Here is a 23,894-nt window from a genome sequence, read left to right as displayed (position 1 = left end):
GGCTTCATTTGTTCTTTTTCCAGCTCCTTGAGGTGTGAATTTAGGTTTCATAAAATCATTTTCTATGAATAATTTTTCATAATAATGTAATGTAGTATTCCTGGCTCTATTACTAACGCTAGAGAAGACAGAACTAGAGTACTATTTGAAAAAGGAATGGAAGAAAAAAAAAAATCAGGCACCAAAAAGATTAATGTTGTTGTTTTGTACCAAATTTATCAGCTTATAATTACAATTCTATCATCATTTTTCCCCCTATTTAACTGAGAGAAAAATATGGATGCTACCAAGAGTTTTGAACTTGACTCAAAGTCACTTTATCTCAAACTATGGTCATGATTCTTAGTGACTTCAATATCCACAGAAATGATCCATTAACCTGGCCTCTCAGTCTTTGACTTCCTTCCCCACAATAATATTGTTTTCCACTCTGCTTCAAGCGCTTATTCCCACAATGATGCCCTAGAGCTTGTCTTTATTTTCCTGCATTCTTCCACCTGACTACTACTCTCTTTTTGGCTCATTCTTTCCAATATTCTAGTTCCATTAATTTTCAAACTCACTAGATATGCCAACGCATTGGAATTAGTACCTCTGCAGGGTCCCTCATACCCTCGCAATCTCACTCCCAGGAAGTTTGAGAAAAAAGAAAATAGTCTAGGTTCTTCCCTGGTGGCGCAGTGGTTAAGACTCCACGCTCCCAACACAGGGGTCCTGGGTTCGATCCCTGGTCAGGGAACTATATCCCACATGCATGTCACAACTAAGAGTCCTCATGCCACAACTAAGGAGCCTGCCTGCTGCAACTAAGACCAAATAAATAAATATTAAAAAAGAAAGAAAGAAAGAAAATATTCTATACTTGTAAGAGACAGGGTAGGGGATTCCTGGAGAAAGAGAACCAGGCATGGCTTTCTTGACATAGAGAAGCCATTTTGTGACCTAAGCCTGATTACAATACTTATCCTTGAACAGATCTCAGTAATTAATGATCTTAAGGGAACAAAAGATTGCAGAAGCAAATGACTTATTGGGCAAGAGAAGTAACCATAGCAAAGATAATATATCAGTTGCAAAGACTCCCAGTTCTGTTTCAGTGGTAAAGATTAGCCTGAAGAGCTCAACAACAGATCAACTGGAACCTAAGGGATGATGATGTTGACCTTTTCTGACTCCTGTGACTTTAACCAACGAAAGCTTGGACTCTGTCGACCACCCAATCCCCTTCATGTATATGCATGTACTCTTAGCTTAAAAATTCCCCAATTTTGCTGTTTGGGGAGACACTGCTGTGGGAAAGATCCCTGGTGTTCCCTACTTGCTGCAGGTAATAAGTCCTTCCTTCTGAGCTTTGGCTTGGTTATGTCTTTTGGCTCAACACCCACCAAAAGGCAAACCCAGTTTTGGGGTAACATACTTAAAAAATAATTTTTCCTTCTTTTCTCAAATTTCCAATATTCCCTCACTCTCTGTTGATAATCTTACTTCCCATTTCATTGGGAAATAGAAACAATCAGCAGAAAATCTCCAACTATTCCCTCCATCACATCTACCAAATTATCAGCACCTGAACTTACATACTCTTACTTTCTTACCTGTGTATCTTTTCCTCAGAAATGTATGAAGGAATATAAAAATTTTTCCCTCAACTCCAAAGGCATCTCTGATCTACCTTCAGCTTATTCAAGGGCCCCAGGTTAAGAACCACTAACCTAAAGAATGGCCTGTCATTTATGTCATATTCCCATGAGTTAGGGGGAGATGGCAGGGAACAAAGGAACATTGGGGAGAGATATTTGAACTGTTGTACCTAAAAATGTAGTAAAAGGTTTGTGGAACAGTGCCCAATTAATATAAAGGTATTGATTAAGAGCTGATTCTGGAACCACACAACCCAGATTGGGACTTGAACCCACGTGCTGGGACTCGAACCCAGCCAAAACCCAGAATGGGACTTGAGCCCATGTGCCAAGACTTAAACCCAGCCAAAACCCAGACTGGGACTTGAACCCACAGTCTTTTAATTGAGATCACACACCTGGTCTCAGGACTTAATGAAGCTCAGGTTCTTTTTTTTTTTTTGCAGTATGCAGGCCTCTCACTGTTGTGGCCTCTCCCATTGCAGAGCACAGGCTCCGGACGCACAGGCTCAGCGACCATGGCTCACGGGCCCAGCTGCTCTGCGGCATGTGGGATCTTCCCAGACTGGGGCACGAACCTGTGTCCCCTGCATCAGCAGGCGGACTCTCAACCACTGCGCCACCAGGGAAGCCCAAAGCTCAGGTTCTTGATGTCTCATCACAGAGAGGAATTCAGTGACAGACAAAGTGATAAGCAAGAAGTGGATTTATCTAGAGAACCACACTCCACAGACAAGTGTGGGCCATCTCAGAAGGCGAGAGTGGGCCTCTGGGTATGGGGTTGTCAGTTTTTATAGGGGTGGGTAGTTTCATAGGCTAATGGGTGGGAGGAGTATTCCAGCTATTTTGGGGAAGGGATGGGGATTTCCAGGAACTGGGCCATTGTCCACTTTTTGACTTTTATAGTTGGCCTTGGAACTCTCATGGTGCCTGTGGGTGTGTCATTTAGCTTGCTGATGTGTTATACTGAGGCTCAAGGTCTAGTGGAAGTCGATTAGTCTGCCATCTTGGACCTATTTGGTTCTAATCAGTTTATGTCATGTCCTCGGGCTATGTCATTCTTTTAAAGGTTGTGCCCTGCCCCTTCCCTCCCGTTTCAATTCCATGTCTACCAAGGGGCAAAATTTAGTAGAAAGATTGTTTAGCATAATGCCACATATCACTGAAACTGAGGACTCTGATACAAAAGCCTTTCCATGTCCCCCATTTCTTGTTTGTAGGAAAAAGGTTTCAGCTCCTAGCCCTTCCCTGAATTCCAAAAGGCAGATTCAAACAGTTACTAATTAGAAGAGTGAGAGAATGCAGAAACAAAAGAAAGGCAGTCAAGAAACACTGCAGAGATGGAGCAGGGTCCTGGTTCCTGTTCAAGGGATATACATAGCAATCTGATACAAACTCTGAGTTCTTCTAGGGAAACTAAGTGCCCTCGCCCAGGTGGAAGATGGTAACCTCATGCTTAGCACAAGCACATGGACCCCAGACTGGCTGAAACCAAAAGGCTGATGATTGAGATTCCTGGAACACCACCCTGTTACCTCACCACCAACCAATCAGAGGAAGGTCACACATAGTGCAGACCTCCCCTCAAACTTTGCCTATAAAAACTCTTCCCCCAAAACCATTGGGGAGTTCAGGCCTTTTGAGCACGAGCCACCCATTTTCCTTGCTCAGTCCTGCAATGAACCTTTCTCTGTTCCAAACTATGATGACGTTTTGGTTTGTTTGGCCTCACTGTGTCTTGGGCACGTGAACTTGGGTTCAATAACATCACCCTATAGATTGCTTCTTAATTACAAAGGGAAAAATATACCTTTACCATAGAAAGAAATGACCTTAATTGGTCAGCATGTTAATCAAACTTACCATCACAAATAATGGGACAAACCTAACATTAAACACCTCCTAATGTGATACAACATGGATTACACAGTATGACAAAAAGTATCCTTGCCAAATATATTTAATCTTAACTACTCGAGCCTCTCATAACTAGCAGTTTATAGGAAATACAAGGTCTAGAAGCAAAAATAAATACAATCAGACAACTCAGAATTAGGCCATTCTTCAAGACAACTGGCTGGTTTCTTAAGGAAAAAATCAAAATTACTGGATTACAAGTTTTTGGTTAAAAGAAATCAAAGAAAGTTAAAACCTAACTGCAACAGGCAATCACTGATATGATCTTAGTTCAAAAGCAAACAGCATACAAAAGTCATTTTGCAGACAACCAAGGAAATCTAAATATTAACTGGATATTAACTTAGAGAATAACTATTAATTTTCTTCCACGTGATAAAGGTTTTGTGGTTATGTAGGACAATGTCCTCATAGGAGATATATAGCAAAAATATTCAGAGGTGAAGTGCCTTAATGTCTACAGCTTATGGTTCTCACAAAAACAAAAACAACCAGCAAACACAAACACACACACACACACATATGTACATACAAACATATAAATAAAACGTGACATATAATAACAATTTTTAAATTTAGTGATGGGCATATGTGGGATTTTGTATTTTTTGTTCATCTTTTCTGTGTTTAAAATGCTCACAATAAGAAATTGGAAAAAAGAAGTCAAATCCGACTCATCTTTAACAGTCCATTTTGTGTTTTACCTACCTCTTCAAGAGCTTCCTTGCTGATTCCCGGACAAACTGCGTTCTCCCTTTACTGAATTTCCCTGGTACTTTTTAATTTAGCTCTTAATTAACGTTCTGTCTTGTACTCAGTCTGCAATAAATACATCTTAAATTTCCAGAAGACCAAGTGGAAGGTTCTTGTAGGGGAGGGAGTACAGTAACAGGATATAGAAGGTAAACAATTGACTTAGAATTAGATTATGGTCAGCCTCTACTAGGCAAGAAAAGTTAAGTTAGTGACAAGATTTAGGGGTGAGTGCTGAGGGCCTAAATTAGGATGGTACAATAAAATTGAAAAGTCCTGGGAATTACGGGAAACATTTATACTCCCGACTTGCACTGGGCTTTTACTAGCTTTCACAAAGAGCCACCAAACCTTGACAGCTTTAAAAATCCCCCAGCTTTGAAACAGTTATCTCAGAACTCAGGGTCTAACTGGGAAGGGTGACTTTAAATATAATTCTTCAGGCAGACGTTGACTTCCAACATTCATTCGCTGAGCCAGAAGCTTTAGATAGGCTCACCTTGCACCCTTATTTCTACACACGTGTACAGTAATAAGTAGCCTTGGGAATATGTCGGAAGATCAAATTTACTTCGTTGATTAAATTCCCTTTGTTTAAATTTTCTTCAACACAGAACATCCTTTAGCTTTGTGTCCAGCGTTTGAGAGTAAAGTATACTTTGAATCGTCAAGGCAGAAATGATTTGGGTTTGATAGGTTTCTCCGGGTTAAAAGTCAAGGTCGAAAGCCAGGGAGACGTCTTTTCGCCAGGCCCCTCACCTCGCCCTCTCACCCAGATTCTCCGCCAGCCCGGTGCCCCGCCAGTTCCCCGCTTGGCGCCAGCAGCCCGCCCAGTTCCCGCCTCCCTCGCCGTTGCCACCCTCCCGGTTCCTTCTCCGCACCGCTGTCAGCCTCAGCTCCCCCGCAAGAGGGCGCATCGTCTAAACTCAAAGGACAAGCGGGAAGCGAAGCCTTTTCAGGGACCACCCCTCGCTACTCTTCAGGCACCAAAGCCGCCAAGATGGCGCGGAAGGCGCAGGCGAGGTCACCTAGCGAGCGAGCGTTCAGCCAACAGCTGAACCCCTGAAGGAACCCCGCTACCGCCTTTAATTTCACTTCCAAGGCCCTACTTCGGAGGCCCCGCCCCCTGGGCCCCGCCCACACCCTGGAGGGTGGTCGGTGCCAGAACATGGGCGGGGCCAGACGGGTCCAGCGTCCTACGTGTTAGCGGTCTTGGCGCAAGCTGGTAGAGCCTGAGTAGCCGGACGGAGAGTCAACATGGCAGCGCTGTTTAGGCGAAGCTGCGGGGTGAGAGGAAGAGCAGGGCTCGGCGCGGGTGGGAAATGGAGCTTGTGGTGTTTGGCGAGGGGGACCTGGACCGGAAATAGGTGTGGCGGGGGGGGGGCGGTGTGGGAAGCGGTGATAAGGAGTCCGCTTCTGGGCGCCTTAGCCCTCCTTACCCCACCTCTGGCAATAACCTGGATTCCGGACCCTGACTTTCACGCCCACCCCCTCCTCTCGTTGTGGTACGGAATGCTTCCTGCGTTTTCACTTTCCTCTATCCCCTCGGCAACTGCCCCCGATATAGGCGGCGTCCACTTTTGAGAATATCGCTTTTCTTTCTCTGGCCCGAGACCTTTCCAAAGGTTTTCCGGAGGAATCCCATCCTATCTCGAAGTAAATCCATCTCTGAATTGGCCGGTGCCTCAGAATTACAGCCCTGAACTAACTAACTAGTTTTTGCTGAACTAGTATGTCTTGGGGAAAACTCTCTACTGGCTTTCTATTCCCAGCCTAAGAAGGTCATAAAGTAAATTTCATTCTGCAATTTATGTATACTACAACAGCGGTCCCCAACCTTTTTTTCGCACAAGGGACCGGTTTCATGGCAGACGAATTTTTTCCATGGGGGTGGGGGGATGGTTCAGGAGGTAATGCGAGCGATGCGGAGCCCAGGTGAAGATTTACTCGCTAGCCCACCACGCACCTCCTGTTGTGCGTCCTGGTTCCTAACAGGCTGCGGCCTGGTATCCTGCGGCCCCGGGGGTTGGGGACCCCTGTACTACAAAGTGCAGCCTGCCAAGTCACGGGGAAAAGGAAGACGGAGTATCTGCTCATTAGAATACTTAATAAGTTTAATATGCTTTTGGTTTCGTAATATGGAGGGAGACGCCTCCACGTTGTGTACGTTAAAAAATGAGGGAAGTAAATCATACGGCACAATTTTCTTTGAAGCTTGTTTGGATATTCTAGTGTTGTCTCACAGATTTTAAATTGTCGCAGTCACTAGATATATTTTGCTAGCTTTATTATTTATATAGTCACACAAGACTGCCATTTAAATGTCATTTATAATTAAGAACGTTATGCCCTGTACCAAAATAGTAGCAGATTTAGAATTTAGAGTAATTCTAATGGATTTTTGCCCAATATTTGTCATTGTTATGCAGGTTAATGGACTCTGAAGGCAGAGACTGGGGGATTTAAAAAATGATTTTAAACTCTGACACCAGAAAAAAAGAGGGATTTCTCAATCTCGCAAAAAAAGGAAATAGAAAAACCTGATCCAGAAAACTTATACCCCTGTATCTCTTCTTTGACACTCCCATAAAACTAAGATTAATTCCTAAGAGATATGCAAAAGTCTTTAATTATATCTGTGCTGTTATTGCAGAGTTAATGCTTGATTAAAGTTGCTGCCTTTTGGAGGTTTGGAATTCCATTGTTCTGATCAGAGAGCTCACAGTAGTAACCAATATTTATATAGCATTACGCTTCCAAGATATTATCTTATTTTAATCATCTCTGCAATTACCCAGTAAGATTAGCCTCATTTTCCAGGTTTGAAAAGTTAATTAACAGGGCTTTGGGCATTGTTCCCTGGCTGTAGCTACCTTTGTTTTACATAACATGTTTTCCTGAAAAATCACATGTAAACTTTTTGTAAATTATTTTAGGTACACTAATAATTCCCTATTTAAAGTCTCTCAGCAGACCATTTTACCTGTATTGTAAGGTCTGATTTTGTGCAATGCTGTCAAAACACACATTTAGAAGGGTCAAGTTTTTTGGTCTGATTTTTGTGGGGTTTTTTGTTTGTTTGTTTGTTTGATGGAATCTAATAACCAATTAGGATACTTAAATTGAAAGAGCAGTATAGCAAGGTGGTTGATGGCATGAGTTCATGATAGTAAATGTTAGAATAATAATCCTGGTTCCTAATAGTAAGTAGAGTGATCTTGGCCAATTTTACTTGACTTTTCTGAGCCTCAGTTTCTACATATAAAAAATAAGAATAGGGCTTCCCTGGTGGCGCAGTGCTTGGGAGTCCGCCTGCCGATGCAGGGGACACGGGTTCGTGCCCGGTCCAGGAAAATCCCACGTGCCGCGGAGCAACTGGGCCCGTGAGCCACGACTACTGAGCCTGTGAGTCTGGAGCCTGTGCTCCGCAACAAGAGGCCTCCATACTGAGAGGCCCGCGCACTGCGATGAAGAGTGGCCCCCGCTTGCCACAACTAGAGAAAGCCCTCGCACAGAAACGAAGACCTAACACAGCCAAAAATAAATAACTTAATAAACTCCTACCCCACAACATCTTCTTTAAAAAAAAATAAATGAGAATAAAAATAGTTCCTTAATCTTAGGGTTGACCGAAAGATTCAGTGCATTAATACGTGGAATGTGACTAAAGAAGAATAGGTTTGGTATATGATGACTGGACAGTGAGTATCAGAGAAACCATGTTTTACTTCCAAAATAAAATTAATGAAAATTGCGAAGAAGATATGAATTTTTGTACTCTATTTTTTTCAAAATTGTAGTATAAAGTATGTTATCACTTTGAAAGGGTTATTTAAATTAAGATATTTGACAGTCTTCATTGTCACTTTAAATGTAGATAATTCTGTTTACAAGTTCAAGTTGTCATCTACAAAGTGGACACTTTCTTTTCACAGATTTTGAAAAAACATAAGCAAATTCAGTTCTTGATCTTTTAGTATATTGTTGAGTTTCTCTTTTCTTTCATTGTCTAGCTTACTAGAATTTAGTTCCATCAAATTCCTTGAAGTATAAATTGTGTAATTTTGGCTGTCCTTAAACATTTACTTAGGAGTTCCAGTATGATTTCCAGTTTGATAACTTTAATAAATGCGAGTGGTTACTTTTTGTGTACATTGAACTGTTGTGAGTATAAAAATGGATTGCAGGGCTTCCCTAGTGGCGCAGTGGTTGAGAGTCTGCCTGCCAATGCAGGGGACACAGGTTCGTGCCCTGGTCCGGGAAGATCCCACATGCCGCGGAGCGGCTGTGCCCGTGAGCCATGGCCGCTGAGCCTGCGCATCCGGAGCCTGTTGCTCCGCAACGGGAGAGGCCACAACAGTGAGAGGCCCGCGTACCGCAAAAAAAAAAAAAAAGGATTGCAAAGGAATAATATCTGCTTATATTTTTAATATTTTTTTCAAGAAATTTGCATGTATTTCAGGTATTAAGACAAGTAGTATATTAATGGTTTAGAATAGGGTTGACAAACTGTAAAGAGACAGTAAATATTTTTGGCTTTGTGGACCATATGGTTTCACAACTCTGCTGTGAAAGCAGCAATAGACAATATGGTATGGCTGTGTTCCAACAGAATTTTATTTACAAAACCGGTGGGTACCATAGTGTGCTTACCCTTGGCTTAGAATATTCTAAGAATACTTACAGACAACAGCAGAAAATATAGAAAATTGTTTTAGGCTAATTTGTTTTGTTAAATAAAGTGAGGTATCATAGAAAATGGGATCCTCCAAGGGGAAGATTCCCAGAGGTATTCCTAGGAGGCTCTCCAGAGACAGGGTATCAAAGTTGATGGACTAGGCAACTCTTGAATGTATGGTACCATCCTGTTGTTGCCCCCCCATTCCAACTCGCCAATCACAAATGTTCTAGAACTTGTAGATGAGATTTCTCGAATAATGGTTCTAAGTCTACCACTACCCCGATTGGTTATTTGTCTTGGAAACACTCCATGTTAGTAGTGCAAATACTACTAATCAGTTTTCGTTGCTTTTTTTTTTTTTTTTTTTTTTTTTTTTGCGGTACGTGGTTCTCTCACTGTTGTGGCCTCTCCGGTTGCGGAACACAGGCTCCAGACACGCAGGCTCAGGGGCCGTGGCTCACGGGGCCAGCCACTCCACGGCATGTGGGATCTTCCTGGACCGGGGCACGAACTCGTGTCCCCCGCATCGGCAGGTGGACTCTCAACCACTGCGCCACCAGGGAAGCCCTGCATTACATTTTTTAAAAATTTTATTTTATTTATTTATTTTTTTATACAGCAGGTTCTTATTAGTTATCTATTTCATACATATTAGTGTATACATGTCAATCCCAATCTCCCATGTCAACCCCAACCTCCCAATTCACCCCCCCCCCCACAGCGTTCCCCCCTTGGTGTCCATACGTTTGTTCTCTATGTCCGTGTCTCTATTTCTGCCTTGCAAACAGTTCGTCTGTACCATTTTTTTAGGTTCTCCATATATGTGTTAATATACGATATTTGTTTTTCTCTTTCTGACTTACTTCACTCTGTATGACAGTCTCTAGGTTCATCCATGTCTCTACAAATGACCCAATTTCGTTCCTTTTTATGGCCGAGTAATACTCCATTGTATATATATACCACATCTTCTTTATTCATTCGTCTGTCAGTGAGCATTTAGGTTGCTTCCATGACCTGGCTATTGTAAATAGTGCTGCAGCGAACACTGGGGGCATGTGTCTTTTTGAATTATTGTTTTCTCTGGCTGTGTGCCCAGCAGTGGGATTGCTGGGTCATATGGGAATTCTATTTTTAGTTTTTTTAAGGAACCTCCATACTGCTCTCCATAGTGGCTGTATCAATTTGCATTCCCACCAGCAGTGCAAGAGGGTTCCCTTTTCTCCACACCCTCTCCAGCATTTGTTGTTTGTAGATTTTCAGATGATGCCCATTCTAACGGGTGAGAGGTGATACCTCATTGTAGTTTTGATTTGCATTTCTCTAATAATTAGTGATGTTAAGCAGCTTTTCATGTGCCTCTTGGCCATCTGTATGTCTTCTTTGGAGAAATGTCTATTTAGGTCTTCTGCCCATTTTTGGATTGGGTTGTTTGTTTTTTTAATATTGAGCTGCATGAGCTGTTTATATATTTTGGAGATTAATCCTTTGCCTCTTGATTCATTTGCAAATATTTTCTCCCATTCTGAGGGTTGTCTTTTTGTCTTGTATAGTTTCCTTTGCTGTGCAAAAGCTTTTAAGTTTCATTAGGTCCCATTTGTTTATTTTTGTTTTTCTTTCCATTACTCTAGGAGGAGGGTCAAAAAACATCTTGCTGTGATTTATGTCACAGTGTTTTTCCTATGTTTTCCTCTAAGAGTTTCATAGTGTCCGGTCTTACATTTAGGTCTTTAATCCATTTTGAGTATATTTTTGTGTATGGTGTTAGGGAGTGTTCTAATTTCATTCTGCTACATGTAGCTGTCCAGTTTTCCCAGCACCACTTACTGAAGAGACTGTCTTTTCTCCATTGTATATCCTTGCCTCCATTGTCACAGATTAGTTGACCATATTTGTGTGTCTGTCTCTGGGCTTTGTATCCTGTTCCATTGATCTGTATTTCTGTTTTTGTGCCAGTACCATACTGTCTTGATTACTGGAGCTTTGTAGTATAGTCTGAAGTCAGGGAGTCTGATTCCTCCAGCTCCATTTTTTTTCCCCTCAAGAGTACTTTGGCTATTGGGGGTCTTTTGTGTCTCCATATAAATTTTAAGATATTTGTTCTAGTTCTGTAAAAAATGCCATTGGTAATTTGATAGGGATTGCATTGAATCTGTAGATTCCTTTGGGTAGTAGAGCTATTTTCACAATATTGATTCTTCCAATCTAAAAACATGGTATATCTCTACATCTGTTTGTGTCATCTTTGATTTATTTCATCAGTGTCTTACAGTTTTCCAAGTACAGGTCTTTTGCCTCCTTAGGTAGGTTTATTCTTAGGTATTTTATTCTTTTTGTTGCAATGGTTAATGGGATTCTTTCCTTAATTTCTCTTTCTGATCTTTCGTTGTTAGTATATAGGAATGCAAGAGATTTCTGTGCATTAATTTTGTATCCTGCAACTTTACTGAATTCATTGATTAGCTCTAGTAGTTTTCTGGTGGAATTTTTAGGATTATCTATTTATAGTATCATGTCATCTGCAAACAGTGACAGTTTTACTTCTTTTCTGATTTGTATTCCTTTTATATCTTTTTCTTCTCTGATTGCTGTGGCTAGGACTGCCAAAACTATGTTGAATAAGAGTGGAGAGAGTGGATATCCTTGTCTTGTTCCTGATCTTAGAGGAAATGCTTTCAGTTTTTCACCATTGAGAATGATGTTTGCTGTGGGTTTGTCATATATGGCCTTTATTTTGTTGAGGTAGTTTCCCTCTGTGCCCACTTTCTGGAGAGTTTTTGTCGTAAATGTGTGTTGAATTTTGTCAAAAGCTTTTTCTGCATCTATGGAGATGATCGTGTGGTTTTTATTCTTCAGTTTGTTAATGTGGTGTATCACATTGATTGATTTGCATATATTGAAGAATCTTTTCATCTCTGGGAAAAATCCCACTTGATCATGGTGTATGATTATTTTAATGTGTTTTTGGACTCTGTTTGCTAGTATTTTGTTGAGGATTTTTGCATCTATATTCATCAGTGATATTGGCCTGTAGTTTTCTCTCTTTGTGACATCTTTTTCTGGTTTTGGTATCAGGGTGATGGTGGCCTCATAGAATGAGTTTGGGAGTGTTCCTTCCTCTGCAATTTTGTGGAAGCGTTTGAGGAGGATAGTTGTTAGCCCTCTCTAAATGTTTGATAGAATTCACCTGTGAAGCCATCTTGTCCTGGACTTTTGTTGGAAGATTTTTAATCACAGTTTCAATTTCATTACTTGTGATTGGTCTGTTCATATTTTCTATTTCTTCCTGGTTCAGTCTTAGAAGGTTATACCTTTCTAACAATTTATCCATTTCTTCCAGGTTGTCCATTTTATTGGCATAGAGTTTCTTGTAGTAGTCTCTGATGTTGCTTTGTATTTCTGCGGTGTCTGTTGTAACTTCTCCTTTTTCATTTCTAATTTTATTGATTTGAGTCCTCTCGCTCTTCTTATTGATGAGTCTGGCTAAAGGTTTATCAATTTTGTTTATCTTCTCAAAGAACCAGCTTTTAGTTTTATTGATCTTTGGTATTGTTTTCTTTGTTTCTATTTCATTAATTTCTGCTCTGATCTTTATGATTTCTTTCCTTCTATTAACTTTGCGTTTTGTTTGTTCTTCTTTCTCTAGTTTCTTTAGGTGTAAGGTTAGATTGTTTATTTGAAAATTTTCTTGTTTCTTGAGGTAGGATTGTATTGCTATAAACTTCCCTCTTAGAACTGCTTTTGCTGCATCCCATAGGTTTTGGTTCGTCATGTGTTCATTGTCATTTGTCCCTAGGTATTTTTTGATTTCCTATTTGATTTCTTCAGTGATCTCTTGGTTATTTAGTAATGTATTGTTTAGCCTCCATGTGTTTGTATTTTTTACTTTTTTTTTTTTCCCCTGTAATTTATTTCTAATCTCATAGTGTTGTGGTTGGAAAAGATGCTTGATATGATTTCAGTTTTCTTAAATTTACCGAGGCTTGATTTGTGACCCAAGATGTGATCTGTCCTGGAGCATGTTCCATGTGCACTTGAGAAGAAAGTGTAATCTGCTGTTTTCAGATGGTCCTGTAAATATCAATTAAGTCTATCTGGTCTATTGTGTCTTTTAAATCTTGTGTTTCCTTATTAATTTTCTGGATGATCTGTCTATTGTGTAAGTGAGGTGTTAAAGTCCCCCACTATTATTGTGTTACTTTGGATTTTCTCTTTTATAGCTGTTAGCATTTGCCTTATGTGTTGAGTTGCTCCTCTGTTGGGTGCATATATATTTATAATGGTTATATCTTCTTCTTGGATTGACCCCTTGATCATTATGTAGTGTCCTTCCTTGTCTCTTGTAACATTCTTTATTTTAAAGTCTTATTTTATCTGATATGAGTGTTACTACTCCAGCTTTCTTTTGATTTCCATTTGCATGGAATATCTTTTTCCATCCCCTCACTTTCAGTCTGTATGCATCCCTAGTTCTGAGCTGGGTCTCTTGCAGACAGCATATACATGGGCCTTGTTTTTGTATCCATTCATCAAGCCTGTGTCTTTTGGTTGGAGCATTAAATCCGTTCACATTTAAGGTGATTATTGAAATGTATGTTCCTATCACCATTTTCTTAATTGTTTTGAGTTTGTTTTTGTAGGACCTTTTCTTTTGTGTGTTTCCCACTTAGAGAAGTTCCTTTAGCATTTGTTGTAGAGCTGGTTTGGTGCTGCTGAATTCTCTTAGCTTTTGCTTGTCTGAAGCTTTTGTTTTCTCTGTTGAATCTGAATGAGATCCTTGCTGGGTAGAGTAATCTTGGTTATAGGTACTTCCCTTTCATCACTTTAAATATATCATGCCACTCCCTTTTGGCTTGTAGAGTTTATGCTAAGAAATCAGCTGTTAAGCTTATGGGAGTTCCCTTGTATATTGTTTGTCCTTTTTCCCTTGTTCCTTTTAATAGTTTTTCTTTGTCTTTAATTTTTGTCAGTTTGATTACTATGTGTCTTGGTGTGTTTCTCCGGCCTGGGACTTGGGTGCTTCCTGGACTTGGGTGGCTATTTCCTGGACTTGGGTGGCTTCCTGGACTTGGGTGGCTATTTCCTTTCCCATGTTAGGGAAGTTTTCAACTATAATCTCTTCACATATTTTCTCGGGTCCTTTCTCTGTCTCTTCTCCTTCTGGGACCCCTATAATGTGAATGTTGTTGTGTTTAATGTTGTCCCAGAGGTCTCTAAGGCTGTCTTCATTTCTTTTCATTCTTTTTTAAAATTCTTTCTGCTGCAGTGAATTCCACCATTCTGTCTTTCATGTCACTTATCCATTCTTCTGCCTCAGTTATTCTGCTATTGATTCCTTCTAGTGTAGTTTTCATTTCAGTCATTGTATTGTTCATCTCTGTTTGTTTGTTCTTTAGTTCTTCTAGGTGTTTGTTAAACATTTCTTGCATCTTCTTGATCTTTGCTGCCATTCTTTTTCCAAGGTCCTAGATCATCTTCACTATCATTATTCTGAATTCTTTTTCTGGAAGGTTGCCTATCTCCACTTCATTTAGTTGTTTTTCTGGGGTTTTGTCTTGTTCCTTCATCTGGTACATAGTCTTCTGCCTTTTCATTTTGTCTGTCTTTCTGTGAATGTGGTTTTTGTTCCACAGGCTACAGAATTGTAGTTTTTCTTGCTTTTGCTGTCTGCCCTCTGATGGATGAGGCTATCTAAGAGGCTTGTGCCAGCTTTCTGATGGGAGGGACTGGTGGTGGGTAGAGCTGGCTGTTGCTCTGGTGGGCAGAGCTCAGTAAAACTTTAATCCACTTGTCTGCTGATGGGTGTGGCTGAGTTCCCTCCGTGTTGGGTGTTTGGCCTGAGGTGACTCAGCACTTGCACCTACCTGGCTCTTTGGTGGGGCTAATGACAACTCCAGGAGGGCTCACACCAAGATGTACTTCCCAGAACCTGCCGCCAGTGTCCTTGTCCCCGTGGTGAGCCACAGCCATCCCCCACCTCTGCGGGAGACCCTCCAACACTAGCAGGTAGGTCTGGTTCAGTCTGCTACAGGGTCACTGCTCCTTCACCGGGTCCTGATGTGCACACTACTTTGTGCCCTCCAAGAGTGGGGTCTCTGTTTCACCCAGTCCTGTTGAAATCCTGCAATCAAATCCCACTAGCCTTCAAAGTCTGATTCTCTGGGAATTTCTCCTCTTGTTGCTGGACCCCCAGGTTGAGAAGCCTGACGTGGGGCTCAAAACCTTCACTCCAGTGGGTGGACTTCTGTGGTATAATTGTTCTCCAGTTTGTGAGTCACCCACCCAGTGGTTATGGGATTTGATTTTATTGTGCTTGCGCCCCTCCTCCCATCATATTGCTGCTTCTCCTTTGTCTTTGGTAGTGGGGTATCTTTTTTGGTGAGTTCCAGTGTCTTCCTGTCGATGCTTGTTCAGCAGTTGTGATTCTCGTGCTCTCACAAGAGGGAGTAAGCGCACATCCTTCTACTCCGCCATCTTGAACCAATCTCTCCACGTTGCATTTTTTAAAAAAAGAGTTTCCTTTATGATACGTGTTCAAATATCTGATAATTGGCTTAATACAGAAGTCAAATTATGGTTGAGGGCATTTAAGTAATGACTTAAACTGTTTTCTTGAATATAGTCAAAGAAGCTGTTCTACTCACTTGTGTTGTCAGTATTCTATTTGACTCATGTTTAATTTATCAAATTTATTGTAATAAAATTGTTCTTTGTAGGTACTGAGAAGTCTTTCTCACTTTGACTGGAGATCACAACATACGAAAGCTGTCCAACACCGTGAACCTGGATCAGGATTTAGTTTTGGTATATGTTTTGTTTTGTGTTTTGATTTTAAACTTTTGTTTGTTGTATGTATGCAGCTTTTTATATGTATGTATCTGGAACATGTTTGTAAACAAACTTAGTAATGTCTGTAAGTGAATAGAACCAATCACCATCCACAGGTTGTTTACAGTTAGTCATACCCATTCTTCCTGATCTTGTTTTCTTCTCCATCATAATACTCTATACATAAATCTGTATTAGCAGCATGCATATATATTTCTGCCAGTTTTCTGAAGTATATATCCCCAAATAAATAACAAATTCACTGCTACATATGACTAGTCTTCAACTTAGAAATGAATGCAACAAATTCTTCTTAAACACGTATTAGTTACAAAGTGCTAGGTGCCTGCTAATAAGCCAGAGCCTGGTTTGTCCATATATCTGAACTGCAGTTTGGTGCTAGTACATGTGGTTCTCAGTTTTGGGATCAGGGAGCCATGTGGTGTCAGAGGGAAAAGGAATAAGATTTTGCTTCCCTTTACTCTCTAAAATGAAGAGCCCCACCCAGGCAAAAAATTTGAAAAATAATCCCTTTCTTCAGCATCCTTTGCCCCCTAAAGTGCTTCTTGCTTCAAAATTATTACCTTTCCTCTAGCTAAAAACCCATTTTCTCAGTTCACTTGGTCTCAGAAAATAGTTAAAAGGCAGCTGAGATAATTAACTCACACCCAGGTAGAAATAGCAAACTCAAAACTCCCTAGGGTTATCATGTTTGGGTTTTATTTTATTTTTTAAGATTGTTAGCATCTTTATAAAGTTTTTTTTTTTAACCGAATTAAGTGAAAATTTGGAAACAGCATGAGGATAGCAGTTTGGGACACTGGATCTTATTTACTTATTGAGATGTTAGCATAGGTTTGGTATGGTTGCTCTTTAGTTTCAGTTTGTCATGTACAGATTCATACTCAATAGTAAGAGACTAGCAGGAGAAATCTATGGTGGTTCGCTGACTGACAGAAGATGAGATAGATACAAGTGTTTAGGAGGGAGATTGTGGAGCTCAGAAAAAGGAATAGGGATAACACCTATGACCAGTTGTACCTGGTTGTTTAGCTATAAAATGGGGATAATATCTACAACAGAGGATTTATTTGAAGATTAAATTATATGACATATGTGAAGTCCTAGCACATAGTAACTGGGTCAAAGTAGGTTCTCAAATAATACATAATAAATCCTTGCCTTCCCTCCCCTTTACCCACTCACAATTTTGATACGAATTGGCCCCAATTTTAGAATTAAAGTTGTGATGTAGAGAACACTAGACTGAAACGCTAAGTATACTTTGATTGCTAATTCATTGTAAGACTCTGGGGCTATCGTTTCCTTAGTCTGGGCTTTTGTTTCCTTATTTATACAATTAGAGATTCAACACCGAATTTCTAATGTCTTTTACATTTTATTTCATACATCCCTATAGAAATGATTACTGTACTCCTAAACATTCTTGCTCATTATTGCCTTTCTGCCTTTTTTTTCATTCTTCTTACCTGAAATACCCTATATCTTTTAAAAATTTTACCTATCCTTTGATAGTATGGATTTTTAAAAGTATGGTGGTAATTGGCTTCTGTCCTCGGTCCAGTCACCCTATTCACTTCATTAATTTGAGAAGCTTTCCCACCACTTTTGCCAGTTGCTTTGTGCTAATTTATAAACTTAACTTATCTGAGTTTAAAGGAGGAGTAAAATTGAAATTATGATATTAGTATTATATGATATTTTGGAACAAGTTTTATTGGTTTATGGTCACTGGTCATAGCTTATCTCCCTAATTAGATTGATTCTTGAGATCAGGGCATTGTCATATGTATTAGTTTTATTTCAGTGTTAGTCAAAGTTTGATGAGTCTGCTTTGGAACTAATAATAAGTAAGAAAAATTGTTTTTACCTTAACACTTGGAAGAGGAAAACTCAAGTTTATATCTGTGTTACTCATTTGTAAAAGCTAGAAATCTTACCTACTTTTTTGGCATGAGTATTGATATAGATTTATTCATATAGCACAGTGAAATCTTGATTAGTCTGAAGGCACATTGTAGTCTGACTTTCTTGTTCTCAAGGTTTAAAGTCTCCATTATAAATATAAATTTCCACATACTTCATTTCCCTCAACTCATTGTCCTATATTAATGTTTTCTAAATAACTTTCCCTTAGTGTTCACTGAACAGCAGAAAGAATTTCAAGCTACTGCTCGTAAATTTGCCAGGGAGGAAATAATCCCAGTTGCTGCAGAATATGATAAGACTGGCGAGGTAGGTTTATGCATTTTAAGGAGAGAAAAGTCTTTGACATATTTTACAAGATTTTAAATATAAATAGATTTTAAATATAACTGGCTTTTATCTTTATTATTATTTTTTTCTTTCAGTACCCTGTCCCACTAATTAAAAGAGCCTGGGAACTTGGTTTATTGAATACACACATTCCAGAAAGTTGTGGTAAGCTTTCTTTACATTTTTAATTCTAGAATGCCTATGTACAAGAAGAATTTTGAAATTCTATTCAGTCATTCTTTCAGATATTTGTTGCCATTAAATGGCTTTCTACCTTTGTGCCCCTATTCAGACCTCAGTATTTGTCAACTTTTAGAAGCCTTGTACTCAACACTTAGAGGCATTCTTCCTTCTTTATAACTGGTTCCGATGTTAACTTGATCCTAATCCTTGGTAACTTCTATCTCTACAGTTAGTTGATTTGTTGCATTTTAATTCTACCTTTGATTTTACATTTTATTGAGACTTTCCTTTCACTCCTTTCGTCAGTCAAAAGGTTAAAATTTTAGCAGAGTTGAATCAAGTTTTTACAAAATCAAGCTGAAACAGGAAGACAGGTCCAGATTACAAATAGTAAGAGAATTTTTTGAAATTTTAAAACTTATTTTAGAGAAGTATACTTTGTTACTGTACTAGCCAGAAAACTTTTAGTTTCTAGTGTTATAGATAATGTATTTGCAAATTTGCTGTTAAAATCAATTAGGGTATATTGGAAGTAATTTAAATAGTTCACCCTTATTTCTATTGAGATGTGCTATATATTATAATGGGCTCTTAAAACATTTTGATACTGTAGGAGGTCTTGGACTTGGAACTTTTGATAGCTGTCTAATTACTGAAGAAATGGCTTATGGATGTACAGGGGTTCAGACTGCTATTGAAGGAAATTCTCTGGGGGTAAGTTACCTAGAAAATGAATTGGCTTAACTGAGCTGTTGTTAATGAAACAGTACTGCTAAGTTAGGTTAGCTGGTGGAACACAGTTTTCTTTAAAAAGGAACACAAGATTCTGCAGTGAAGCCTGGAGTTCTTTTCCATGAGTTGATCATTTTGGCTGTTGTATTTAGTACTTGGAGTCCTGGCTGTCTCTGTGGGAAACTGTACACTTTGGCTGTGGCTTCAGTGGCAATTCTTAGGTTAAGGGCATTCAGGAGAAGGGTTGGGATGGCTTGCCACTGCTGGCAATGCTGAAATTTAGTGAGTAATTCTTAGGACACCTGATCATATATACCATGTCATTTATTGTAAATTTAATTCTTTTTTTGTTTGTTTATTTATTTTTGGCTGCACTGGGTCTTGGTTGCTGCGTGCAGGCTTTCTCTAGTTGGGGCGAGTGGGGGCTGCTCTTCATTGCAGTGCACGGGCTTCTCATTGCGTGGCTTCTCTTGTTGCGGAGCACGGGCTCTAGGCGCGTGGGCTTCAGTAGTTGTGGTGCACGGGCTCAGTAGTTGTGACTCGTGAGCTCTATAGCGCAGGGTCGGTAGTTGTGGCACAAGGGCTTAGTTGCTCCGTGGCATGTGGAATCTTCCCGGACCAGGGCTCGAACCCGTGTCCCCTGCATTGGCAGGCGGATTCTTAACCACTGTGCCACCAGGGAAGTCCGTAAATTTAATTCTCTACTTGTGCATCTTATTACAGTAGATTTTTATATATTACCAACAAGTCCTATATAACTTTGTTTTATGAAAATACTTGGATTAATAGATTTATATCCTTGTGGTTTTAGCTCTCGAACTTAGGGGTAGAATAAAGGCCAATTCTTTGGACTTACCCTTGGGGGAAAATAGTTCTCATGTTTCGAATTAAGTATTTCAATTTACATACCTAATTTTAAAATATCTTGCTTTTTTAATATCACTTTTCTTTGGTTGATAGCAAATGCCTGTTATTATTGCTGGAAATGATCAACAACAAAAGAAATATTTGGGGAGACTGACTGAGGAGCCAATGATGTGTGTGAGTATGTGTAGCTGCTGCTTTATTTCACATTTAAAGAAGTGAATAAGTGTGCTCTTTTTCCTTTTCAGTCTGTATGTATACACTGGGCTACAGCACATTAAGGGAAAAGCAACATATTTAGGTACAATGATGTTTCTGGGATGCCAGAAAGTGTCATAAAATAATCCTCTTGCTTATTTCCAGAAGAAAGATACCTACTTATAATGTTTCTGGGATGCCAGAAAAGTATCATAACAATCATCTAGCTTATTTCCAGGAGAGTAATAGCTACTTAATGGAGCACTCCAGAGCTCTAGAACTGAGCGGTTGTGTCAGGAAGTTCAGATGGAATACATGACAGTAGGTGTTTGAACTAGTAGTTTTTTGAACTAATAAGAAATTAATATGACTGAAAAGATAACAGTTTGTTTGTTGAATCACTGAGTGACTTCAGGAGGATATTTATAGATTTTATTTAATTTTCTGAGAACTACTCAACCGATTTTTTTTTTTTTTTTTTTTTTGCGGTATGCTGGCCTCTCACTGTTGTGGCCTCTCCCGTTGTGGAGCACAGGGTCCGGACGCGCAGGCTCAGCGGCCATGGCTCACGGGCCCAGCCGCTCCGCAGCATGTGGGATCTTCCCGGACCGGGGCACGAACCCGTGTCCCCTGCATTGGCAGGCGGACTCTCAACCACTGCGCCACCAGGGAAGCCCTCAACAAATTTTTAAATTGGAATTAATTTTGGCTGTGCCGTGAGGCATGCGGGATCTTAGTTCCCCAACCAGGGATCAAATCTGTGCCCCTTGCAGTAGAAGCGCAGAGTCTTAAGCACTGGACTGCCAGGGAAGTCCCTAAATTGGATTTTTTTTAATGAAAGATGTTCTTATACATTTTACACACATGCATGCTGCAGTTCTATTCTGAAAGTGACTTTACATAGGATTTTTCTTTCTTTTGGTTATTAGTCAAACAGATTTCAGTCTAGGGTGTGATTGTGATACCAAAATATAGTAAATTGTTATCATTTTGAGCTAACTGTGAGAACTGGTCTGAAAGAGTAGAAAGTAGTATTTGAAAATAAATGTTTTTTATTTATTTCAGGTATCTAAATTTCAGGTAAACTTATGAAGACATTTATATGTATTTCCTACTTAGTTGTCAATTTGTTTCAACAGGTGAGATTTACTTAGTAGGCTAATTCTCAATATTGTCTAAGAATTGTGTGAAACACCCAGATTCTTTTCTTGTAATGTATATAATATTAGAAATAGGCTAAAAAATTGTAGCATAGAGATGCTTTGGAGAACCTAACTTATACACTGATATGAATATTTGTAATTATCTTACTGTTTATAAATAGGTATTTCTAAAATATTAGAGTCTTTAAAAGTAGTTCAAGTATTTTAAACATTTCTTTGGCAGTTTTGTTATTAATATCTTCAGTATATGTAAAAATACATTCACTCTAGTCCCTAAATTATTCTAACTTCTGAATTAATAAAGGTTTACTATGCATTTCCCCCTTCTAGTGTATAATATTATTCAAATATGTATCTAGTGCAATTGATGTACTCAAAATATGAAGCCAAGGGTGAAAATGAAAATAGGCAATAGGTATATTAATGAAAAATATTGATTAATTTCTACTGAGAGTCAGTTAACTCTCAATAATATTTATAAAATTATGCTACATATAATGTGTTTTATTTAAACTTTTTAGAATTAATATTTTAAAAACTTTCAGACTGTAAAAATAGTATAGAAGATTTAGAAAGGTATGAAGAAGAACAAAAACATCTGTAATCCCTCAGATATGAACTGCTATAACTGTCTTATTGTATACTCTATTAGATTTTTTAATACATATAGATGTATTTTTCACAATTAAGGTCATATTATATATGCAGTTTTACATCCTTTTTAACATAACGAGCATTTTCTTATGCTCTACTTCTTTTTAAATACTGTGATATTTATGACTACATAATATGCTATCTAATTGATGTACTATAGATTATTTCACTATTCCCTATTGTTGAATATTTAAATTCCTTAGATTTTTCTTTTAAAAATAATGTCGGACTTCCCTGGTGGCACAGTGGTTAGGAATCCGCCTGCCAATGCAGGGGACATGGGTTCGAGCCCTGGTTCGGGAAGATTCCACATGCTGCGGTACAGCTAAGCCCGTGTGCCACAACTATTGAACCTGCACTCTAGAGCCCACGAACCAACTACTGAGCTTGTGCATCACAACTACTGAAGCCCATGTGCCTAGAGCCCGTGCTCCGCAGCAAGAGAAGCCCCTGCGATGAGAAGCCCATGCACTGCAACGAAGAGTAGCCCCTCCTCGATGCAACTAGAGAAAAGCCCACACGTAGCAACGAAGACCCAATGCAGCCAAAAATAAATAAATAAATTTATTAAAAAAAAAATAATGTCATGGTAGGGGACTTCCCTGGTGGTCCAGTGGTAAAGAATCCACCTTACAATGCAGGGGACGTGGGTTTGATCCCCGGTCAGGGAACTCAGATCCCACGTGCCGCAGGCCAACTGAGCCCGTGTGACATAACTGCTGAGCTCGTGTGCCTCAACTAGAGAGCCTGCGTGCTGCAAACTACAGAGCCCATGTGCTCTGGAACCCACGTGCCTCAACGACAGAGCCCAGACGTCCTGAGGCCTGTGCTCCACAACTAGAGAAAAGAAAACCTGCATGCCACAACAAGAGAGAAGCCCGTGTGCCATAAAGAAAGATCCTGCATGCCTCAACGAAGACCTCACATACCACAACTAAGACCTGAAGCAGCCAATAAAAAAAATAATAATAATAATGTCATGGTAAAAATTGATACAGAAAAAGATGATGAGTTTTTGGATTTAATTTACAGTTAACAGTGTTAGTGCATGTTCGTAAGACTTAATCTCTTACCAGATCATGTGATCAGTTATACTCTTGCTGAGGAAAGTGAGTACAGAAATAAATCAGGATGATACTATAATTATTTTTTGATACCACTTAGTGTAAAAACATTTTCTAAAAATCAAAACTAATTGTATTGCATATATATTACACATATAGTATTAAAATATCAATAATAAGTTAGAAACCATATTTCTTTTTCAAAGATTGGATTAAATCTTTCAAAAAGTATATACCTAAAATATAGCATATAGTTTTTTTTTTTTTTTTTTTTTCTTGCGTTATGCGGGCCTCTCACTGTTGTGGCCTCTCCCATTTGCAGAGCACAGGCTCCGGACGCGCAGGCTCGGCGGCCATGGCTCACGGGCCCCGCCGCTCCGCGGCATGTGGGATCCTCCCGAACCGGGGCACGAACCCGCGTCCCCTGCATCGGCAGGCGGACTCTCAAGCACTGCGCCACCAGGGAAGCCCCAAGCATATAGTTTTTAAAGTATATACCTAAAATATATGCAGTATTAGACAACTGGAAACAAGTATTAGACTACTAGGACAAGCTTGTTATGGGCAAGACATTCAGCAAACTTACTTGTCCAGACATGGTCTAAGAACTCACAAGTGTCTGAAAAAGCATAACAGTGGTCAAGAAAACTCTTGTCATAAAACCATGTATTTCCAGTGGAACTGAGAAGTAGCTGAAATGTAACTGAACACTGAACTTGGGGTCCCAAGACCTGGCTTCAAGCTATATAATAGCAATATGATCTTATATAGTTACTTAGCCTCAAAGTCTCTTCTGTATTTTCTTCTGTATTGTTATACACACCTATTTTGGTCGTATAACATCTAAAAAGGATATAGTAAAGATAAAACAAAATGCTTATGTTTTTATAAGAATATCTTCACATAGTGTCCCTTTTGCAAAACTATAGTAATTACTTTC

At 39.4% G+C, this 23,894-nt stretch overlaps 1 protein-coding gene across 1 annotated transcript in view; it reads left to right on the top strand.

Annotated features, from left to right (window-relative positions):
* Nucleotides 1-5,550: 5,550 nt before the first annotated feature.
* ACADM (acyl-CoA dehydrogenase medium chain) overlaps nucleotides 5,551-23,894 on the top strand; it is a 49,745-nt gene continuing 31,401 nt past the window's right edge. The window contains exons 1-6 of the mRNA XM_007447367.1: nucleotides 5,551-5,597; nucleotides 15,708-15,795; nucleotides 17,978-18,075; nucleotides 18,192-18,261; nucleotides 18,893-18,993; nucleotides 19,972-20,052. Of these exons, the coding sequence (XP_007447429.1) occupies nucleotides 5,568-5,597; nucleotides 15,708-15,795; nucleotides 17,978-18,075; nucleotides 18,192-18,261; nucleotides 18,893-18,993; nucleotides 19,972-20,052 (468 nt within the window). The 5' untranslated portion in view covers nucleotides 5,551-5,567. The remainder of the gene's footprint in view (nucleotides 5,598-15,707; nucleotides 15,796-17,977; nucleotides 18,076-18,191; nucleotides 18,262-18,892; nucleotides 18,994-19,971; nucleotides 20,053-23,894) is intronic.

This window comes from Lipotes vexillifer, unplaced genomic scaffold, assembly GCF_000442215.2.
Source record: "Lipotes vexillifer unplaced genomic scaffold, Lipotes_vexillifer_v1.1 scaffold762, whole genome shotgun sequence".
Lineage (NCBI taxonomy): Eukaryota > Metazoa > Chordata > Mammalia > Artiodactyla > Lipotidae > Lipotes > Lipotes vexillifer.
Note: the sequence above shows the minus strand (reverse complement) of the source record. Positions and strands in the feature narration are given on the sequence as shown.